This window comes from Octopus sinensis, linkage group LG1, assembly GCF_006345805.1.
Source record: "Octopus sinensis linkage group LG1, ASM634580v1, whole genome shotgun sequence".
Lineage (NCBI taxonomy): Eukaryota > Metazoa > Mollusca > Cephalopoda > Octopoda > Octopodidae > Octopus > Octopus sinensis.
In genome coordinates, this window is record NC_042997.1 from 101,851,696 (window position 1) to 101,876,249 (window position 24,554).

Consider the following 24,554-nt stretch of genomic DNA (forward strand, 5'->3'; position numbering starts at 1 on the left):
GGCCTGCAAGAAATACCCACCTGGTTTCCTTAAAATCACATTCTGTCATCATAAAAAAGGGGAAGCACACTATATAATGTAGCCCTTGATATACTGTGTAAAAATAACTTCATATCATGCTGGAATGCCTTTTATCATAAGCTTGCTTGATTAGGGCTTATCTGGGGCTAAACACAAGTGGCTTCGTGTTTAACCCTTTAGTGTTCAGATTACTCTGTCAAATGTAATGCTCATTTATTCACATTGTTTTGAATTAATCCTGCATTATTTCATAGCTCCATGATGTTGATGATGTAGCTGCTTATTTTTGGAATGACATGGCTGGGAAGGTGTAAGAGGCCAGATCTGGCCAGTTTAAACATAAAACAGAGTTTTGGGGGTTGGATATGGCCAGTTTAAATGCTAAAGGGTTAAAACATCCTTATTAATATTTCCTGAAATTCATCTTAACTAGTTTTATCTAGATTTTTATCAACTTAAATTTCATTTGATATATTAAAACTGCTTCAGAAAACAAGCTGATAAAGGAATAAACAATTATCATATGAACTTCATTAGCTTACAGCTATTTCTGTTATAAGATGCTGTGGACTCATAGTAGAGTGATTGAGTGACAACTTATAGCTTTATCAGAGCCTTGAATATGAAGTGCAGTCATCTCATTTTCTTATTACCACTCTGTATGCGATTAACGCTTCACTCTGAAGCATGCGTATATTGAATTCTACACCAGGGTTATTAGTCATGCAATACCTAAGTGAAATATTAAAACTGCTTATATATAACATGATTAGTCAGCAAAGTAACCTTGTTAGTGCTTGTATTATGAAAAGATGCACCCAGTACACACTGTATAAATAATTGGCAAATTAGCAGAGAAAGTGTAGGCATGACAAGAAACTGTACCTAGTACACATTATGAATTGATTAGTGGTAAGAAAAGCATTCAGCTGTAGAAGATTAGTTGAATAACACATATGAGAACCAGCTAATGGGCGCAATAATAAACAACTCAGATCACAATGCATTCAACTTGTTTCACTAAGGAAAGTAGACATAAATAATGGTGATGACAGGTGGTTGATGATGATGATGATTAGTATTTGTACAATCTATTTTCTTTTTTTCAAAATATAGAACTTTATAACAATTACACGAAAAAAATAAAACTAATAGCCACAAATATGAAAGATGGATAATTATGTTTTATTTTTTACTCGTTTCAGTCATTTGACTGTGGTTATGCTGGGGCACTGCCTTGAAGAAATTTTTGGTCAAATGAATAGACCCCAGTACTTTTGTTTTAAGCCTGGTACTACTGATCTCTTTTGCTAAACCACTAGATTACAGGGATGTAAACACACCAGCAATGGCTGTCAAACAGTGGTGTGGAAGATAAAGACACACACACACACACACACACACACACATATATATATATACACACACACACACACACACACACAAGGGAGTACTGAAAAGTTCTTGGTTTTAAGGGTCTTGCGAAAGGTGTGGTTGGAGGCCCAACCTTCTGAGTTTTTTTTTTTTACAAGGCTTAGAAAAACTGAAGGATTGCTGCAATAAGTGTGTGAATCTGAGAGGGGAATATGTTGAATAAAATCATAATTAACTGATCCTCCTGTATTTTCTTTTACCCAGAGCCAGGAACTTTTCAGCACTTACTTTATATATATATATATATATATATATATATATATATATATATATATGGTGGGCTTCTTTCAGTTTCCATCTACCACAAGGCTTTAGTCAGCCTGAGGTTATAGTAGAAGACACTTGCCCAAGGTGCCATGCAGTGGAACTGAGCCTGGAATCATGTGGTTGGGAAGCAAGCTTCTAACCACACAGCCATGCCTGCACCTACAATTGTGCATTTATAAAAGAAAAAAATTACAACTCTCTTACCTTATTGAGTTTTCCCAGGGCTGATATTAAATCAGCCCATTCACTGGTTGTTTCAAAGTATTTCAGAGCCTTTTCGACTTGCGATATGTACGAGCGATACTTAGAGTCTCCGAGGAGCTCACACTCCTCCACAGTAAGCATACTCATTTTGACTTTTTTTGGTTTCTTTCAATATTCTACAAATATAAATTAATTTACTTGGTAAGTATTAATATTCCTGATCTGAGGTTTCTGAAATTTAATATTAAATATTTGTTTTCATCAAATAAAATGTGTTTTATGAAAAACAAACAAATTTTATAGATATAATGTAGGATAACTTTTGGGGTTGATCTGTAAAAAGACATTATAGTAACCTCTTCCCTCTAGAGTCTTGTGTACCTTATACAAGTTTTAACCTCTCTAGACTACTATATCAGGGGGTATGGTGAAGTACAAAGTCTAGAGGAACAAAGAAAAATATGTCATATATTTACAAAGGCTGTGATAGTAGATCATGGCTTTGATTGTCTTGGTCATTTCACCATTCATATCTTACTATAAAGATCCTGAGTACAACATTTAACTGCACCTAGTTTCCTCACTCCTAGTTCTGTAGAATGACACTAGATTGACTAGGACTATCCCTACAGATTCTGGTATGTGGTCTTCCAACCCTGCCAATCCTGTCAAACTGTTTAAGCTATGTCAGCAAATAAAAATAAAACATACTCAAATGATGATATTTCTACTAGAAAGACTAATAAAATTTTTCACCATAAACGTAATTTCATTTTAAAATCTTAACTACAGCGAATTACTCCAGACCTTGAAATACTGTTTAAATTACACCTTTCATCTCTATATGGAAACTTCTTGAGAGCAAACTGTCAAATTCTGATTTATATATCATTATAAATTAAAGAACAGGAAGATATTGTCAAGTCTCATCAACTTATAATCAAGTAACAACATTATATAACAATAGTCTTACTTTCAGCAGACACCAGTATAATATTTTTTCCCTAAAAAAATCAGCAACATGATGATGGTACCAGTTGAAGATTTAAATATCACCTTCATAAGTCTCCCCCATCTCCATTTCCATCAGGCTATATAATCTGTAAAGACCAGACCTCCTCTCTACTACTTACAGATACATCAACTTCAAATATATATCCACAAACACTGAAAACATTAATACAATGTAAACACTAAATGAAACAAAATGTAGACCAGTTATTAGTCTATCATGTTGGAAAACAAAAACGGATTGAACCAATTAAAAAGCTTGTTATTCATATTAATTAAATTGGAAATAGCATTTTACTTGCAAACAATAGTGCATTTGTTACATCAAATTTCATTTTAATTAGTTCATCAACATAAGTTTATTCTGTTTTATGCTTGGCAAACTCATTATAGAAAAACCTAAATTATATTATACACAACATAATTACTAACATCAAACTCATAAACATCAAGTTGATAGATACTCCCCAACTTGTGATTCTATTGATAATATCTAGAATGTTATAAATCATAGATCACTGGTTTAGATCTTCGGTGTAATGATTGAACACAACTCCTAATAATCATAATTTTCTTTAACATCAATCAAATATACAGTCTGCTAACTCTGTTTCATTAATTCAATAAATACACTGAACAAATAACTCATCATTGTTACATAATAATCCTTGTTGGACTCAATCAGATTTACAAAGCAGGCATAAAAAAAATCCCACTTTTTCTCTAAATTTCATAATTATATAAAGAGACTTGTGAATGATGCCTTAATAAATTTAGAAGTAAGTCTAAAATTCAGTTATCTATCTCAACTTTTTTGTTACTAATCCACCTGAGATTGCCCTTGAAATTAGTTAAAACCTTCCTTCAAAATTTCATGTTAACTTCTGTTCCAAACACCAGCTTCATAATGACAAAGCTATTTTGCTAAATTCTTCGTTATTTTCAAAATTAATTAAAACAAAGCAGACTATTTCAACAGAAATATGGTAGCAAAAAGGTTAAAGTAATTATTGCTTACACGCTCCTTTGCATCAGCATGCTTGTTTCTGTCTTCTTTCTTGTACCCCCCCTCTCTCTCTCTTCTCACATACCTCTTCTATAGCAAGAAACCTGTTTCTGCCTCTTGGTCTCTCTGTTACACTAACCTTTCATCATCTGACACAAGTTCCCCTCCTCAAATGCTACTGCCCCTCTCAAAACTCCTTGTCTTTACTTAGTGACCCTGCCAGTGCTGGCGCCATGTAAAAAGCATTCAGTCCACACTGTAAAGTGGTTGATATCTGGAAGGGCATCCAGCTGTAAAAATCATGCCAAAACTAACCTCACCTGTGCCAGTGCTATGTAAAAAGCATTGAGTCCACTCTGCAGAGTGGTTGGTTTTAGGAAGGGCATCCAACCATAAAGCCCCTACCAAAGCAGACACAGTAGCTTGGGGTAGTCGTCTACCTGGCCAGCTCTTGTCAATTGTCCTACCTATGCATGCATAGAAGACAGACATTAAATGATGATTTTATATATATATATATATATATATATATATATATATATACATACACAAATTACTTTTAAAATATTTATATACTTTAGCTTCTTATAGTAATGCCGTTTTTAAGATCACTTTTCATGAGTTACATTAGTAGCTAAAATAAGGTCTTAAAAAAACAATACTATAATAATTAGCTAAATTAGAAGCAGAGGCTTGTAATTTATTTTACATGTATTTACCACAGATGAACATACTTTTATCTCTCATTGTTCTCTAGCTCATTATTAAAATAAGTGTGTTGGCCACACAATTGCTTGGTCTGTTAGCAATCATATCTCTCTAAATTCTCATAAAGAAAATAAGCAGACTAGATAACATGATCCTAAGATACACTGATCCTAAGATACACTGTCTCAGAGAAAAGGAAAAAAAAAAAGAGTCATCATGATTGGAATACTTTTAATTAATTATAAATCTGCTTGATCAGAACTGACCAAATGATAACAATAACTGAAGGAGGAACAGCATATGCATTAGAAATTTATAATAAAAATATAACAGTACAAAATTTAAAAGTGGATTAAAGCATTATTTAATATAGATTGCTATTTTCAAGAGATCTAGATTTTTTAAAATTTGCTCTTATGCTTACAGGTCCCTCGTTTCAACAGTATTGTGTATATCTGTATAAAATCAATATTCAGTTGAAGCAGTATACAATTTCAGAATGGTGGAATACTTCTGTAGTTAACCAAATGAATTAAAATGATTGAGACAATAGATGAAGTTTGTTAAAGTAACAATGAAATATCCTTTCCTTTCATTTTATCATTTGATAGGATTGCATTTGAAAGTATTTTGTATTTTTTTAAGGATTTTGTTGAAAACATAAAATACATAAAACAATTAATTACCAAAATATCCAAAGGAATATGCAAGTACAGTCATGGTCTCGATTGCTTGAGAATTTCAGTTTCATTACAGCATTAACAAGTTCACCAGGGCATAAAAATCAAGTGATTTTCCCATTTCAGTAATGAAAGCTGGAAAAAAAAAAAAAAGAAAATATCTTATGCAAGAGACCAAATAAATTGTGATCAATAACGATAAGTGGGTCTATAACTACAAACAATATCATGTATTCTTGAAAATGTGCTCATAAAGATTTTCACAAATGAAGCTTGTTTCTGTTTCTTGTTGTAATACATTTGGGAGCATATATCAGTTCATGCAGCTTGAACTCCTAAAATACTTCAATTCTTTAGTGATTAAAATTCACTGGATAGGGACAGCTTGACTTTTGATGCAAGTAGAAACTTCTGAGGGTGTTACTTTGATTTAAGTCATGAAAATAAGCAGAAAGTAACAATCACAATCAAAAACAAAAAAATACTTCTACAACTATTAGCAAAAATGAAAATAAAAATTGAATTGCATGTATTAAAAATACAGTAATTAACAAAAAAAAAAGAAAAGCTATTCATAGACTGGACAGGTATCATTACTTTGCTTATACTCCTGGATCATCTAAGACAAGAATGTTGCAATATACCTCATTTTGCCTATCTGGATTACTGCAGGTAAGTTGGGGTTCTTTCAATGTTCTATCTTGTAATGTACTGATTTGAAGTGGTTATTCACCACAAAGGTAAGTATTCAGACACAAGGGGTGAATACAATGAACAGAGCAGCCACTTGCATATTTCAGCAACTACATACAACTGAAGATGATCTGTCTGATGTAGACATTACAAGACTGGTGTACAAGAAACATTCATTGAGAGGAAGTAACTTCAATTAATGAGATAGCAAGGTAAATGGCTGTCAGTGTGTAGACATGCTTGTGTCAGTATATAAATGTATAAAAAAAATATTTTTTTATCATCAACTAATTTAAAGTAGTCAACTTTACAAAGGCGGGTGTCAGATAATAGTTGTAATCAATTACATAGCAAAAAGATTTCGTCCAGAATATAAATGTTACAACAGAATGTTGTACCCAGAGTTGCTGGAAGCTTAATTTCATTTTTAATAGGCTACAACCAAAGAACAGATTCTTACAAACTCACTAACACACAAACTGTTAAACACTGACATGTTAACAATGTAAAGAACTACATACTAACTACACACACACACAATGGACACAGAATAACAATAACAAGGAAAGCAAGAGGAAAACAGTTATAAAAATACACTAATCCCAGGTGGCTTTCCATTATTGCCACAAGAATAATAATTTAAAACTCTGGAACTGAAGAACATATTCTATATAAACTGATGATAAATGAAGTGGTTAAAGTAATTTTATGAAACACACTTGTCAAAGGAAGGATCTAACAGATTGTAGCAAAGTTGGGTTAATATTCATAATAACATTAAGATGGCGAGCTGACAGACTCATTAACAAGTCAGGCAAAATGCTTAGCATCATTTCATCTTACATTCTGTGTTCAAATTTTGTTGAGGTTAAATTTACTTTTCATCCATTCAAGATCAATAAAATAAGTACGAGTTGAGTACTGGAGTCAATGTAATCAATTTAATCCTACCCCCAAAGTTGCTGGCCTTGTGCCAAAATCTGAAACCAATATTTGTAACAACATTAGTAGATTTATCAAGGGTTTTGTCAAGTTAATAGTCACACATGTAATGTATGAACTGAGAGAGAGAGAGAGAGAGAGGAGGGCAAGGGCTTTGCGTGTGCACATGAGCATTGTGCTGAGTGAATACTGAGTACTGGCACTGTGTTGCTTATGATGACAAGGGTTCCAGTTGATCCGACCAATGGAACAGCCTGCTTGTGAAATAAACATGCAAATGGTTGAGCACACCACAAATATGTGTACCCTTAATGTAGTTCTTTAGGGAGATTCAGCATGACACAGAGTGTGGCCAGGCTAGCCCTTTGAAATATAGGTACTACTCATTTTTGCCATCTGAGTGGACTAGAGCAATGTGAAATAAAGTGTATTGCTCAAGGACACAATCTGTTGCTGGAAATCGAACTCATGATCTTATGATTATAAGCTGAATACCCTAGCCACTAAGCCATGCACCTTCACTCATATATATGTATACATATATATATTATGTATATCCTTTTATATATTGAGCATATTGCATTGTATGACAGCTGCACTGCATAAATACTGTGTAAGCATTGTGCTGCTGTGTGCATGTTGTGTTGTATTGTGTCATGTAGTGGTTTACAAGTTGTATCATTGTTTCATCACATCAGTGCCTGTGCTGCATCTGTTACATTGCATTAGTGTCACAATATGTGATGTGTGAGACTAAAATGAATGAGAAGAAATTGGTCAAAACCAAATGAATTTAGTCTTTGTGTCAAAAACTTGTCTGAGACCATTGTAAAAATTTTTGTCTTCATTAAGGAGTCTTGAAATTGTGCACTCATTGAGTTTGATCAAGGTTACCTATGTACTAAAGAAGAATTGTTACAAATGGGCCCTCTAACCCACATATCAAACATGTTAGAATAGTTGCAGGTGGAAAATGTTACTCGACATGTGGACTTCATACAAGAGATCTGAGACCATATCAATCATCAGTGTAGACTAAGATAAAGGATAAAAGTCATGGTCACTGCAATACTAAATATGGATTGCACGTGTCTAATCAACTCCATTGTGCTTGAGGTTGAACACCTAAAGGCTACATCTATGAGAATACTAAGGTGAGCCAAACAATTAATAACATTTGATTTCGATACTATGTATGTCAAGGGAAAGCTGATGTGTCTTCTAGGTATATTTTAGCCGACAACCACAGGAAACTAGCTTAGATAATGTCAATTAATTAATAGACAAAATAAGAACTGATGTGTTGTATTTTCAACAATCTTGCTTAACACATGCATGATGCAACACTAGGCAAAATCCTTTCCAGAGGGAAAGGAAAGAATGTTTAAAATAACTGTTTCACTGATGGAAGACCTTGTAAGAATATCAAACATTGATTAACTGGAAAACAGTCTTATTGGTAATGGTAATCATAATGTTCTGCCTGAAGTATCTAGCAATTAAATCATTAAAAGTGTTCATAATAATATCCATTATAGCTTTATTGCTACACACAACTGCCTAAGTCTTGAAGTATCTTGGCCTGGCTATTCATGGGTATAAACATGTGGTACTGAAAAAGTTGTCAAAAGAACAAGCTTTATTGGATCAGGGATTTAGATCACTGGAGTTGTGTACACAAAGATCATGGTACCAAATTACTGTTTACAGTAGATTTCTTTTGAGAGTGACCAGAGGTTATTAATGTTTTTCAGAACAAAAGTTCACTCAGCTCTCCTATTATTGTCTCCTATTTTCCATCACACTATATGTGTAATGAGGGATAAGTACTGGACCTGTTCGTATTCAATCTACCTACTGTCACCCTTCTTTTTTTTTGTTAGCCTTTAATCTCTCTCTCTCTCTCTTTTCCATTAATCATTCTCTTATCATTCATTGTTAACATCTGACCCATGCAGACATGGAAAAATGAACGTTAAAATGAAGGTGGTGATGATGTCACTTTTTTACCTTCACCTATCTCTAGTACACCACTCACTCCTTCTCTTCATTACCATCTCATCTATTACCCAATCTTTCTCCAATTATTGTGCCAACCATTCTTCTCTGCCTCAGTAAAAATGGATGACACTGGATCCATGTGTATTCAATCCCTTCCTACCATACCCTTCTTTCTTGCTAACTGTCACTCACTCACAATACTCCCTCCTCTATAATTCATAATAGACATCCATCACTCTCTCTCTCTCTGTCTTTTGCCATTACGCTTCCTATTACCATTCACTTTGTCTTTTATCATCATCCATCTTTACTGCTACTGATCACCCTCTCTCTCTTTCATTCTCATTAATCCCATCTTACTTTGAATGAGTGGAAACAATGCAGAAAGGACTCTTACTGAGGATGGAAATCCTTCAAGTGTTTGTGCCACAATAAAATGATTGACATTAGGAAGGCACCCAGCTATAGAAAACAGTCCTAAAATGAGCTGTATGAGTAAAAGGTGGTCTCTAACTCAACTAAGAGTGCAGTAACTCCAAATAGAAACCAACAATATGAACCATCCCACTTACACCATCATGGAAAAGTGCAAAATCATGATGACAACAATGCCAGTGACAAAATTACAGCAGTAACATCAATAGCCTCAATGGCCACAAACATTGTGGATGAATGTCTAGCAACAGCGATATGCGAAAAGGAATGGCAACTCTCACACTCTGACTGAATTTGTCTTCTCTGATTTACTGTAGCCACTAGTAGAATCTACAAGCTTATAGAAATGGATGGGACAGTGGACAAAAAGCAATAAGTCAAGATTGCAACACTCCACCTATTACAGTTCATCACTGCAAGTCATTAAATGGGAGGAGACATAGCTTATCAAGAACAATAGATTTATTATTCGATCATGCTTAGTTATTTGACTATCTTCATGTTAAAGGTCTGGGTAGAGCTAACCCATGCTAAACAAAAATGTTTAATCTGCTTCCTCTATCTTACCAAAGGCCAAAAAATAATGGATAATAAATAGATAGTTGTCAAACAGCAGACTAATATGTCTTGTAAATATTCAACATTGTAAACATCAAGAAGGTTGTCCTATATTAGACAAGATCTTACATAAAATGACACCAAATTGCAGTTATTCATTTTAACTACCTACTATAATTTTCCATTTAATTTATTCTTAGATTCTTATTTCACATCAATATTACTCTCAATATATAGTTTTTACTAAATAGGTTTTTAGCAGAATCATTTTCCTAAGATTACCATGCACACACACACATGCATGCACACATAAAAAGTGTAAACAGAATAAATACTTTAAAAATTATAGATTTAGACAGAGTGAAGACTGATAAGAAGAATAATACAATTGTGTCTTTGGTGAATTGGGTTAATGTTTAAAGATGCAGCAGCTGTTATTGATTATACTTTTTTTTTTTTCCCTCAAAAACATATTTTACAAAATCCCTGGTCCTATATCAAATAAAACATGTACTGATAATTCAACTTAGAATTATAAATTAGTGGAGTATTTTTGTAATGAGAGAGGCATTTAGATTAATGCTTAGAGTTAAAGAGTGAAAAGGAAATGGAGTGAAAGAAAGAAGGAAACGGAGAATAGGAGAGAAAAAACACGTTTTTTTGGGTTTTTTTATGATTCTGCTTCGCCATAGCATAACAACCCAATAAATAGTTGTTAGAATTCAGTATAGTTATACATCAATTTCACCCCTTAGCATTTAAACTGGCCATATCTGGCACAAATATTCAACCTGTTTTATGTTTAATCTGGCCTCTCACACCTGCCCTGCAATGTCAATCTCAAGAAAATCATATCATCAAAATCTTGAAGCAGCAAAATAATGCATAATTAATTCAAAACAATGTGAATAAATTAGTAATCTGAATACTAAAGGGTTAAATGAACGGGTCATATCCTCACCCCTACTAAATGCATCATATGTGCCTTAATGTAGCCAACTATATATTTAAATGTTTCCTGCACTAAAGCAACACTTCATTCTAACAGCGCTGAGGACATTATAAGATGTTGCACTCAATCCAGTTACAGAAACAGCTGTTAGCTAATAAAAGTGATTCTGTAACTCCTGCTCTTTTGTCAGCAATTTATTAATTAATAATTATATATATAGTACATAAATAAATTGAACTTCATATTCAAGGCTTCAATGAAACTATAAGGTGTTACTCAGACGCTCAACTATGAGTCCACTGCATCTTATAGCTGAAACAGCTGTAAGCTAATGAAGTTCATCAGATAATCATTTATTCCTTTGTTATTTTCTTATATATATATATATATATATAGATATATATATAGGTGATGGTTTGTTGCCAACTTAATGTGGCAGTCCCAGAAAAGGGAAGAATGCTACTGCTATTTAGCCCCAGGAAACATCGTTTCCGGTTGGCTATGTGACACAAGCATTGTGTTGTTAATTTTCAAACAGGAAAGATAAGCACCTCCACCCAGCACCCAGAGACAAGTTTCAGAGTTATTGCTCTTCATCTGTCTGAAGTAGCTTGGTTTGCTAACAGTTGATGCTTATTCACCTTTGAAAACATAGAATTTCAAGTGAAATAAATCCACTGACCTACAAAATTAGAAATATTGCATTTCTAAATCTCTGAGAGACTTATACAGTAGCAGTATGATAAAGTGATGGTTTGTGGCCAACTTAATGTGGCAGTCCCAGAAAAGGGAAGGATGCTACTACTATTTAGCCCCGTGAAGAGCAATAACTCTGAGATACACCAAACGGACGCATAGCATGTTGCTTAGTCAAATTAGCCCATCATTTATTCCACAAATATTTTGTTGTCAGTGCTGTACTTTCCCATATCTGTATTATATACAAACTATGCCAATTTAATCCCGAGCAACGCCGGGTATCTCTGCTTGTATATAAAAATTTTTTTCCCTTTAAGTTAGGATTAATATTCCATCAAATAATTATTATATATATATATAATGTATATGAATATCTATTATATAAATTGGACATGGGTGATTATTGTACTCTTTCTTGTCTTGAGGTTCACATTTATGGTGCATTTAGAAAAACAAGTAAGGAGTCGATATCCTCCATCATCATCACTACAAGAACTGGAGACGGTTTTAGCTGAAGAATGGATAAAAATTCCTTTGGAAACAATTCAAACTTTGTATGAGTCCATACCTCGTTGAATTCAAACTGTAATTACTGCCAAAGGTGCTCTTATACCATATTAAAATAAATTTGTTTGAAATTTTAAGATGTTTCCATTATTTTGTCCAACCCCAGTAGATATATATATATATATATATATATATATATATGTGTGTGTGTATGTATGTATGTATGTATGTATTTATATATATATGTATGAATATACATATGTATATATTTATGTATGTATATATGTATGTAATATATGTATGTAACCTGTGGGGGTTATGTGATTTTTGAACGCACTGAAAAGCTGTCCAGTCAGGGCTGTGTCTAACATGACCCATCATCTGAAATGTTGACACCTCCTTCAGGTTTGTTGTCCTACATCGCTCATTAAGTAAATTTGGAGAAACTGTGGTTGTTCATTTGTGGGTAACAGGGAACCAATGAGGTGACAGGCTTGCCTTTGAACTTTGACGTCGGCGTAAATTCAGGTTTATCTATCTTCTTAGATGCACCAAACAATGTCATTTGCAGAGTTGTATTGTCTGATATTGTTCAGAAAATCCTTTGACTAGATGGAAATGCTTTCTAGAAGAGCCATAAGAGGTTGAGAAGGAGCTGGTAGTGCTGGCAATGTTACCTGACCGCTTGAGCAGCGCATACCATTAGTTTCATTTGAAAACTCTACAGAAATGGCAATTTGTGTTTAGCACACCAATTTGGACAGAGTTATCATTTTTACAAGAATGGGATGGATCATATCTAAAAACAGCTTCAGGAGTTATGAAGAATGAATTTGTACATAGTCTGTTTCTGAGAGCTATTCTATTGGACCTCTATCTAATCATGCATTTGCTGATCTTGAGATAATCTCATATAGCTTCTCTCTTCAGAGTCTCGCCTTCAGTTTTCTACAATCCTCCTTGCCTTATACTTGTTTCTAGAGAGATTACGTCTTTCTTTGGTGGCATATTTTTTCCTATATTGTAAACAAAAAATGATGAACATAGAAAGAAATTATACATTAATCCTCATTTTTGTAAGCAGTTGTATCTATAAAAATTTGTTTGAAGAGAGCAGAAACTTAAAGAGAAAGCAAAAAGAACAGAGAAAGAAAGTGAAAGATGAATGTACATCTATATGAAATGGATGTATGTGTGTGCGTGCATGCGCATGTGTGAGAGAAAGAGGCTGAGAAACAGAGATAGAGTGAGTGAGTGAAGGTGTGTGCCATGATGATTGATGTCTTTTAAGGTACACACACATATATAGAAAATGTGATGTCATCATATAAAATGTTTATGATAGTGGATTTATGGAAACGATTGTTAAATTTTTGAAATGTGAGTATGTGAATGGAAATTAAGTTTAATTTGTAGCCGAAATAGTACTGAATCTTTTAATACCCCATACGTCAAAATCTGTAACTCGGTTTTGGAATGCATATAGGATATGGATATATATATATATATATATATATATATATATATATATAGAGGACAGTATCTCACATTACAATAGAGATGTAATACTGAAATAGTGTAAGAGATAAGAGATTGGTCTGGGCTTGCATTAGGCAAGAAGTTGGAAATTTTTTGGGCCCATCACACTGCATGGATCTTGGCTTTTGTATTTGATGCCTGTTGCTTTAAGTATTTTATTTCAATTTTATGTATGTATAATAAGCCAATAAGGGAGACCCCTACACGGTAGCTAGATCTGGTAGAAATAGCAGCCAAAACTCCCTCCAAACACCCTACTGTCTTAATCTGATAATTTTGCCTATCATGTAGTTTGAATGAGAAATTGTAACCAAAGATTAAGATTATTAATCCCAAAATTTTACGAGTTTTAATAGCAATCAATTTTTTTCTCTTTTTTGCTTAATTAATAGTATTTCATGTCAGATGTAAAGGTGAAGAGGGTTAACTTGGATGGTGTTAAGTAGTGGAGATGTTGGTGATTGTATGTGGTGGGTACTTTTGACTGTTTCTTCTCAATAAGGATAATTGATTGATAACGAATCTTAACACAATATATATACAACTTCAAGTGGAATTGGACATCATAAGAGAGACAGCATAGCAACGGTTTTGGCTGACTGTCATCCTGTTCTTCCCCTTGTTGCTAGCAAAATGGTATATGCTGGCTGTCAGAGCAACTGGCTGATTTTAATGGTGGAACAAACAGGACAAAAAGATTACAAAAATAGCGATTCTCACTTTGAAACTAACAATTTTGAAAATCTTAATGCCTCACTCTCTCATGAATCCATCTATAAAATTTCAGTGCAATCAGATGAACAATACTCAAGTTATAAGTGCACAAACAGACAGAACGGATTTTATCATCATAGAGCTTCCTTCAGTTTCCATCTACCAAATCCAAACCCAGATTACTATCAAGAAACAGATTTTTAAATAATAATAATAATAATGATGATTTCAAATTTTGGCATAAGGCCAGCAATTTCAGAGGAAGGGGTAAGTCGATTTTATTAACCCTGAAATAATGAAAGGCAATGGTGACCTTGGTGGAATTTGAACTTGGAATGTAAAGACAAACAAAATACTGCTAAGCATTTTGCACAGTGTGAATATAACATTTTTATCACATTTCCTTTCAGGTTGTTATGGGTTTGTAAATATCTACGTAACACAATCTGAATCTTGCACCACCTTATCTATAAGACTGAAGTTTCTTAGGAATAGCTGAAGTACTTTGCATCAACACTATTTTTATTAAAAATAACAGAATAAATGGTCAAGTTTGGCAGTATTTGAACTCTAAGCCAAATGAAACAAACCTAAATACTGCAAAGTTCTACTTTCTCACCAAGCATCACAAAACTTGAAAACACAGATAATTGAATAAATTTTATTTGCTTTTTTTTTTTTAATAAAATATATAAGAAACAAAAGTACTCAATATACAAAATAAAATGTACTTAATATTATCTTTCCTTATGTTTATGATAAGAAAAATTATTCTGTATGTTTATATAATCAATGAATAATAGTAATAATAATAATAATAAAATATGTGATATACATATATACTGCTCAGTTAGAATTAGTTTTTATATAGAAAAGAATTCTTTCACATTAGGAAACATTGATAATGCATGTCATAAATATCATATTATATGGTGGTGAAATGTGGACAATGAAGAACAGCAGCAGAATGAAAGAAAAACTAAATATGATGGATGAATAATGTCTGTTGAAGGGAGGCTGATATCTATTCTGGAAGTATTGACACTGTTATAATCTTGTTTAAGCAATTTCAACAGGTGGCAACAAAGGGTGTTATATATTTAGTAAACAATCTAATAAGTTAGCAAAGGGACTGGCAAATAAAGGCATTAAATATAATGTATAGACACAAATTTAACACAGTGGTTCTCAATCTTTTGTAGTTCAACAACCCCTTTTATCGAATGGTATTTTACAAATGCTTCTTCCTACATTTTGTAGGAAAAAACAAATAGAGGTTAATTTTACACAGGGTTTTATTATCCATATTTTCTCACAGAATGAAATGATAATGTGCTGCTGTTGGATGCTTATGTTTGGTACGGTTGACTGGACAGTCAACCAGTTTTGGTGACCATAAGTTTTGGCACTGGAGGACAATGCATGCACATGTATGCAGAAATATATATATATATATATATATATATATATATATAAAGAGAGAGAGAGAGAATGCATGTACCTACAAACATAAATTGAAGCTCACACACATAAACAGAGAGAGGGGGACAAGAGAAATATTAAAATACCTGATGTTAAATCAGTATTGAATCAACAATGCCATATAGACACTGCCAAAACATTTTATACTCATTTTCTCATCCTGTCATATCCATTATGTACCCCTTTTAAGATATTTACATGGACTAGTGCCCTCTAAATTAAATTCTCATAGAAACTATGAAAGATAGCAAGGGCTTACTTAACAAAATTATATTATACCCTGGCACACCATAAGTTGGGTTTCTGCTCATTGATAGGACAATGTCAAACTCACATTTTAATCCCAATGAAGCTTGCTCTGAAAATGTTTGACTCTTTTGATATCAATCACCTGAAACCATTCCTGATCCTATATACAAAGTCCCTGTTTGTAAAGTGATCTATCAGGGTCAGTAAAAAGTAAGCAATGTTTTGAAACATGAAATTCATCGTAATATATTTCAACAATGTGGAAATTTGATCCATCAAAGTAAGTACCATTACAATCAACACATTTTTGCCAATGAGTTACAAGTCTGTTTATTCTGGTAACATAAAACTCTGGAGTTCTGGAGCTGATGAACTCTGAACGCACTTTCAGCATCAGTTTGATTTTTTGAACTCTTTCTCTCCCAGGAAACCATCAAGCTGCTTGAAAAAGTGGTAGTCAGTAGGAGAAAGGTCTGGGGAATAAGATGGGTGGAGGAGAACTTCATCGCCAAGTTCTCTCAACTTCTGGAGAGTCATTAGTGAAACGTGTGGTCAAACATTGTCATGAAGAATTATCAGCCCTCTTCTGTTGACCAGTCTGAGATGGAAGAGTAGCAATCTTTCACTCATTTTGGCTATCTCATGGCAATATGTTTCTGCAGTATTGGTTTTTCTGGGTTTTAAGAAGTTATAGTGGATGAGTCCGGCAGTACACCACCAAACAGTCACCATAACCTTCTTTTTGAAGAGTTCAGGTTTAAGGAAGGCTTTCGGTGCTTCATTTTGGTCTAGCCACTGTGAAAAATTTTTATTATTGTACAGAATCCACTTTTCATCGCAAGTTACAATACAATTGATAAATGAATTGGTTTGGTTATGGAAAAGAAGAGATGAACAAATTTCATATCTGCGCATTTTCTGATTTTCATTCAAATTGTGTGGTACCCATTTGTCAAACATTTTTGATTTTCCGATCATATGCAAATAGTCGCATGCAGTTTTCCGGCTAACTTGAAATTCTTTTGCCAGTTCTTGAGTGGTTCTATGTGGATCTTTCTCAATGACGGTCATCAATGATAGATAGCCATCCACTATGCTCATGATCTTCAACGCTCAGGTCTCCACTACAAAATCGTTTAAACCATTTTTGAGCTGACCACTCACTGGTCATTTCCTCACCAGATGTTTCGTTGATATCACAAGCAGTTACATCCAATTTTGAAGTTGAATAGCAAAACTGCTAGAATATTGCGCTTTGGCAGTTCCATTTCATATGATTGTAACAACGGTAAAAAAAATATCAGTTAATTTAGTGATGCATTTGGACAAGTCTGTGTCTGTATTATCAGACAATTTTTTTTTAAATGTTTAAAAAAATTCAAAACACTGCAAAAATCTGGTACAAATTCTTCATGGTTCAAAACATTGCTTACCTTTCACTCAACCTAACAAATTTAAACCTCCCATTAAAATTCCATATCAAATCATATTCCAAATACCAGCATAATAATGACAAAGTCATTTTGATAAATTTTTCATTATTCTAAAATTTAACTGAAGCAAAGGCATTATATTTCAACATAATTATATAAGAAAAGGGTTTAAATGTAACATTTGTACTTAGTCTAAATATTGTATTACTAACTAAACTCAAAAACTCTCTAAACACCCAGTGCCATCTTGACATTTATTGCACCCTTTTGAATTCACAACACCCCAAAAAAGATCAGGAAAGTGCCACTGACATTAAGAACTATTGCTCCAACAAAACTATCAGTTATACAATTCACAATGGATAGACACTAGAGAAGAAAGTCGATGAAACAGATGAATATAAAAGATGCTGAAGACCTCATAGTTATATTTCTTTTTTCTTTAGTCGCTGCAGCTTGAGAGCTAAAGAGCTGTTTCAGTCATTGGACCAGGGCCATGCTAGAATACCACATTGGAAGGGAATGGTTTAGTCAACCAAATCAACTACAGTACTTCTAAGTACAGTATTTCTAAGCCTGGTGCTTATTCTATCAGTCTCTTTTGCAGAACTACTGTTATGGGGACATAAACAAACCAACACCAGTTGTCAAGTAATGGAGGCAAACACAGAGAGATATACACACACATACATGATAGACTTCTTTCAGTTTCTATCTACAAAATCCACTCACAAGGTTTTGGTCGGTGCAGAGCCACAAAGGTATTTTTGCACTTCATTTTTCAGAATATTGACATTTTAATAGTTTTGTCAAAAATTTAATATAACCTTTACTCTAAGTCAAAAAATAAATAAATAAATTCAGATTATCAGATTACTCAAATTAAAAAAAAAATAAATAAAAATAAAAAAAGAAAGTTGTTCTTTTCCCTCTGAACATTTCAAAGTAAAAAGACACTACATATTATCAAAATCAATTATCAGCCTGAATAACAATAGCAAGGCTTTAACATGGGTAACCAAAAATAGTGACTCAGCATTGAGCTGGTAGCCAATTACATAAGTAGTTTGGTCACTTTCACTATATGTCTAAGATGATATTTAACAGTTTACTAATCAAACACCCTATCAAAAATTCAGACAAGTAGCTATGTTACTGTGGTTTTCATTCAAGCCAGATAAGCAGCAGACAAAATATTAATTAAAATTAGTTTTTTTTATATAATAAGCTTTCAGTTGAAGGTAACATACACATACATATCTATACACATACCATATACACACCCACCCAAAATTCCTTTTGCCTGTGACTAAGTTCCACCTGACAGCTTATGCAACCAGTTTTCATATAACATCAGGTGACACTTTAAATACCAGCTTAAATGAATTTTATAATAAATCTAAAACCTACTTTTAGTATTGAATCATCCCCTCCACCAGTATTCATATAACAACCTAAATCTAATACATATATATTTACTATCATCTTGTTTAACTCCTTAGCATTCAGATTACTTTATCAAGAGTGATGTTTATTTTTTCTTTAACTTGTTTCAGTCATTTGACTGCAGCTATGCCGGATGAACACCTTAAAGGGTTTTAGTCAAAAAAAAATCAACCCCAGGACTTACTCTTTGTAAGCCTAGTACTTATTCTATTGGTCTCTTTTGCCGAACTGCTAGGTTATGGGGACAAACACAGACACATATAAATACATATATATGTGTGTGTGTGATGAGTTTCTTTCAGTTTACACCTAGAAATCTACTCACAAGGCTTTTGTTGGCCTGAGGCTACAGTAGAAGACACTTTCCCAGGTACCACATGGTGGGACTGAACCTGGAATCATGTGGTTGGGAAAGAAGCTTCTTACTACACAGCCATGCCTATATATATATATATGAGTGTGTATGTGTGACGGGCTTCTCTCAGTTTTTGTCTACCAAATCCACTTACAAGGCTTTGACTGATCTGAGGGTATAGTAGAAGACACTTGCCCAAGGTGTCACACAGTGGGACTGAACCCAGAACCATGTGGTTGGGAAGCAAGCTTCTTACCACACTGCCATGCTTGCTCACATTTAAAAAATTTAGTCATGTATTATCTTGTAGCTTTGAAATTTTGAAGATGTGATTGTTTATGTTTAGATTAACATTTTAGGGTAGGTGTGAGAAACTGAATTTAGCTGGCTTCAGCATAAAACAGATAGAATATTTTGGCCAGATATAGCTGATTTAAATGCTAAAGGGCTAAACAGTTACTTTGCTAGAGAATGTAACTGTCAGCTGTTCACAGCCAAAGGATTATGGTAACACTCCTTACTGAGATTTAAAGAATTCAGTGAGAATTCATGCAGTTCTGTTAACACTGTTTGCTGTAGATCTTTTGTTTTCACGCATGTGTGTTGTGCTCATGAGCAAGACACTTTATTTCATGCTGCTCTAGTTCACTGAGCTGTATAAATGAGCTGCGACATCACTGGTGCCAAGCTGTATCAGTCTTTGTCTTCCCCTTGGGTAACATTGGTAGTGTTGAGAGGGGAGGCTGGTATGCATGGGCAACTGCTGGTCTTCCATAAACAACCTTGCCTGGACTTGTGTCTAGGAGGGGAACTTTCTAGGTGTAATCCCATGGTCATTCATGACTGATGGGTCTTTACCTTTTATCCTTTTATATATACAAAACACAAGCTAAGTAACATTATGGCTGTCCATTATTGTCATTTCACCCCCACCCTCTCTCTCTCATACAAAATTTCTCTTCTCTTAAAACTCCTCCACAACCCATCTTCCTAACATCCCTCCATCTCACCACTCACAGCACTCGTGTGTCTGTCCACATACACTTCATGTCCTTACATACTACACACCCTACTGTTCCAACACCACCTATTTCTTTCTTTTTCTCTCTCTAACTTTCTCCTCCCTTGTCCTATTAGGGTAGCCAAATTTCACCCCTATAGCATAACTATCTTTGTCCCTCTATTATACTCTAACTTCTCACCTGACACACAGCCACTTCCCTTGGTTCCACTCCGACATGCAAATTACTTGGCAACCTCACTGGTGCTGATGTATCATAAAAAGCACCAGGGCTGGTGCCATGTAAACAGCACCTATGTTGGTGTCATGTAAAAAGCACCCATGCTGGTGCCACATAAAAACACTCTGTACACATTGTAAAGTGGTTGGTGTTAGAAAGGGCATCTAGCCATAGAAACCATACCAAAACAGACAAATGGAACCTGCTGCAACTCTTCAACTGGTCAGCTCCTGCCAAACCATCCAACCCATGCCAGCATAGAAAACAGCCATTAAATGATGATGAACTTATATATATATATATATATATATATATATATTATATGTGTGAGTATGTGTGTATATATGAAGGTTTGAGTGTATGTGTATATATATATATCCTATATGTTGGCTTAGATTAAAACACTTCCTTCCCTTTTACCACAGATGTTTGACAATATGAAAGCTCATCCATTGCTTATCAACTGGAGTTAAGGAGCCATATGTATATAAATGCCTATGAAATAACTTATGATAAGAGTTTTATAAGTGGAGCTGACAATCCATTCATTTCTATTCCAGCCAGTGTACAATTTCATACACTTACACTGCAATTCTCCCATCACTACTTTGGCCAGTATGGTGAAATCTTTGTTTTGCTGGTGAAATCATAAGATTAAAACCAGTTTTGCCTAGATAGTTGCCAAAATAATTCAATCAGTCATTGATTAAAATTTGTTTTTTCTTCACTGCATGATTTCTATAGTCAGCTTTTTAATACTCCTTGCATTATGAATTAATACTAAATTAAGTATTAGTTACAATGTTTGGCTAATGATTCAAATATAACCAGGCCTGATTACATCTACAAGTACTAACAATTTATGAGTCAATAAAGGAACCTCAATACAGTCATTCAACCTGCTAGAGATAGCAACAAAATCTCCCTCAAGTCACATCCTATTGTCTTACACACAAAATGTAATTATAGATATAAAAAATGACAGGCTAGTCAATTCTGGAATGCCTCTGATCACAGAGCCACTTGATCAGGATAGACTTGAGGTATAACAAGAGTTTTATGCATTATTTCCAATTTGTCTTTAATATAAATGCCACATATTGGAATCAACAAGTATATGGTTCTTAATAATCAACTTCCTTCATACAATTATTATTCTAAGAAACAGAACAAAAATTACAAGGATACATGCAGCAACCTAATGATAAGAAAATGCACCATTAATCTTAGATCAGACTATAGCACCTTGTATCAAGGGCATTTCAATACCACAGATTTGCTAAGCATGTCCAACAATAATAAAACGCAGAAGGAAAAAAGAAATAGGACACAAACTGAAGTTGTTACAGGGTGTGGCACTGAGTAATTTATTCTGAAAATTTATCTTAATACTAGTGAAGTGGGATTGGAAATAATTTTTGTCTGACATGCTTTTAAATTAGAGAAGAAAGCTTACAAACAACCTCAGTCACATAAACTAAATGAGGAAAAGTAAATAAATTCAAAAATTAAGACACATGCTAGTAAAAGAAATCAAGGAACCTTGCAGTGTATGTCGTGTTAGGTTTTGGAAGCTGCTTACAAAACTTGGGCTATTTTAAGAAATATTTTTGAAAATTAGGTCTGATACATTAGAGCGATAATTTTCTGCTGACTGAATGACTAAGTAGAAACTCAAGAGAATGTCAACAAACTATAGTAATTACACACATAGCTGCATCAGTTAAAAACACTAAAATATTAACTGATCTAATTCTATTATCTACTATATAGTAATGAAAAGAAAAAAAATTAATATAATCTGTTTTATCCAAACTAATTCATATATTGATTTAATTTAATTTAGAAATAACAGATCTAACATACCCGTGATAGAGTAATTAATCAATTCTGAGATGTTAGTATAATACCATGTGTTTAGTAATTATAACTATCATTCAATTGCCTTTCATCAATAAACAGGAAATCTACTTCTAATTTTTATTAAGATGTATATAACAGAGTACTGATTTATGTTAGGATTCCAGATAATGTCATGGGATTATGATTAGCAGCATCAATATTTAATGTCCATTTTCCATGCTTGGCATGGACTGGACAACTTGACAGGAACTGTCAAGGCTAGAGGGCTGCACCTGGTTCCATAGTCTGTTTTGGCTTGGTTTCTACAGCTGGATGCCCTTCCTAATACCAACCACTTTACAGAGTATACTAGGTGCTTATGTAAAAAAACAAAATGATGAAAGGATATTAGGGGAATGAACATGAGTACAAAAAATGAAAGCAAGTTCAAATCTTAAATTTATTAAATATAGACAATGGTGTTATTTAAAAATATTTCAGTAAATTCTTATTAATCCTTTTGCTATATTTTTACTGAAATATATTACTTTTGTATTAGTAAATTTTCAAATTAATGATGAGTTTAGTAAAATAACTATCATTATTAAACTGGTGTTTGGATCATAAATTGAATGTGAAATTTCCATTGGTTTACAATTAGATCACTTTAAAACAAGAAGTTTGTATCGTAGAACCAGGGGCAGTCTCAGGTGAGTTGGTATCAAAAGGGTGAAAGCAAACTTCAGTACATTCCATGCGAGAGGAATTCATTGTAGTTAAATGATACATTGGCTAGCTTTCATAATCAAATTCAATGGCAGAGTGAACTAATATGACTTGTGGAACTTGGTCTTCAGAGTGAAAATTCCCAAATGACCAGAAACCTATTTTGACAGACAGTTTAACTGAGGCAATTTAAAAAAAAAAAATGTTCTGTCCAAAGACAGAAACATACTGAAATACCAACAACAAATTTGATTCATGGGCTATGAAATCACCTCAATATAAGCTTTATTTTTGGCCATTTCAAACTTACCAAGTCATAATAATTCTGATATAGTTAATAATGTATAAAAATGTCCACTACAGAAAAAGAATCAAGGTAAGACATTGAAAAAACTTTAATGTAAATAATGTTTTGACAATGGTTATGCTAGGCTGTGGAATTTTAGACAACCTTATACATCTAGATCAGTGGTTCTCAACCAGGGTCCACATGGTCCCTGGTAGTCCATATAAGATTTTGGTGGGTCTACGCAAATAAAATAGCCAACTGGGGATCCACAGTAGTATTTTAAAGGTTCATGAAAAGTTTTGCTTTAGCTGTATTTATTGCAAGAAACAGCTCAGTTTGTTTCTCTAATGTTTTACATGGTACAACCTACACAAGTTAATGTATAAAAAGCAAAATAGGAGTTTTGAAAGAAGTATGTATAAAACAAGTTTTTAAACATTGAATGGCTATGGAGGTGTTACCAGAATAAAATAGTTAAAAAATGATTGAGAACCATTGGTACAGATGAATGCATACATTTTGCCTTTATATGACATGCAGTTAGATCTATGCAGATAAGGTTGTCTAAAATTCATCATCATCATCATCATTTAATGCTAACTTTTCCATGATTGTATGGGTCAAGTGGAAGTTGATGAGGCTGATTTTCTACAACCAGAGGTCCTTCTTGTTACCAAACCTAACATGCTTCTATGGAAGATTAGAAATGAACACCACAGCTTGTATGATAGTAATGTTTGTTTACAACTACTGTGCAATGTCAAGACAAGGAGACAAATACACACATATCTTTTGTTTTACTTGTTTCAGTCACTGGACAGCAGCCACGCTAGGGCACCACCTTAAAGAGTTAAGGTGAACAAATTGACCCCAGTATTTTATTTAAAGTCTGATACTTATTCTGCTAAATTATGAGGGATGTAAACAAACCAATACCAATTATCAAGTGGTGAGAGTGGGAGACAAATACAAACATATATACATGTATGAGCTTCCATGCAGCTGCTGTCTACCAATTTCACTCACAAGGCATTAGTTGGCCCAGGGCTATAGTAGAAGACAATAGCTCAAAGTGCCATGTAGTGGGACTGAACCTGAAACCACAAGATAGTAAAGCAAA

At 33.7% G+C, this 24,554-nt stretch overlaps 1 protein-coding gene and 1 long non-coding RNA gene across 6 annotated transcripts in view; one reads left to right on the forward strand and one right to left on the reverse strand.

The window, feature by feature from the left end:
* LOC118763656 overlaps nucleotides 1-348 on the forward strand; it is a 7,783-nt gene extending 7,435 nt beyond the window's left edge. The window contains exon 4 of the long non-coding RNA XR_004999425.1: nucleotides 337-348. This is a non-coding gene — a long non-coding RNA (uncharacterized LOC118763656). The remainder of the gene's footprint in view (nucleotides 1-336) is intronic.
* LOC115211956 (protein dopey-1) overlaps nucleotides 1-24,554 on the reverse strand; it is a 146,656-nt gene that overhangs the window by 97,282 nt on the left and 24,820 nt on the right. For all 5 annotated transcript variants that reach the window (XM_029780747.2, XM_029780731.2, XM_029780740.2 and 2 more), the window contains exons 2-3: nucleotides 5,338-5,466; nucleotides 1,927-2,102 (exon numbers count right to left, since the gene is read on the reverse strand). In XM_029780747.2, coding sequence (XP_029636607.1) covers nucleotides 1,927-2,073 — 147 coding nt within the window. In that variant the 5' untranslated portion in view covers nucleotides 2,074-2,102; nucleotides 5,338-5,466. The remainder of the gene's footprint in view (nucleotides 1-1,926; nucleotides 2,103-5,337; nucleotides 5,467-24,554) is intronic.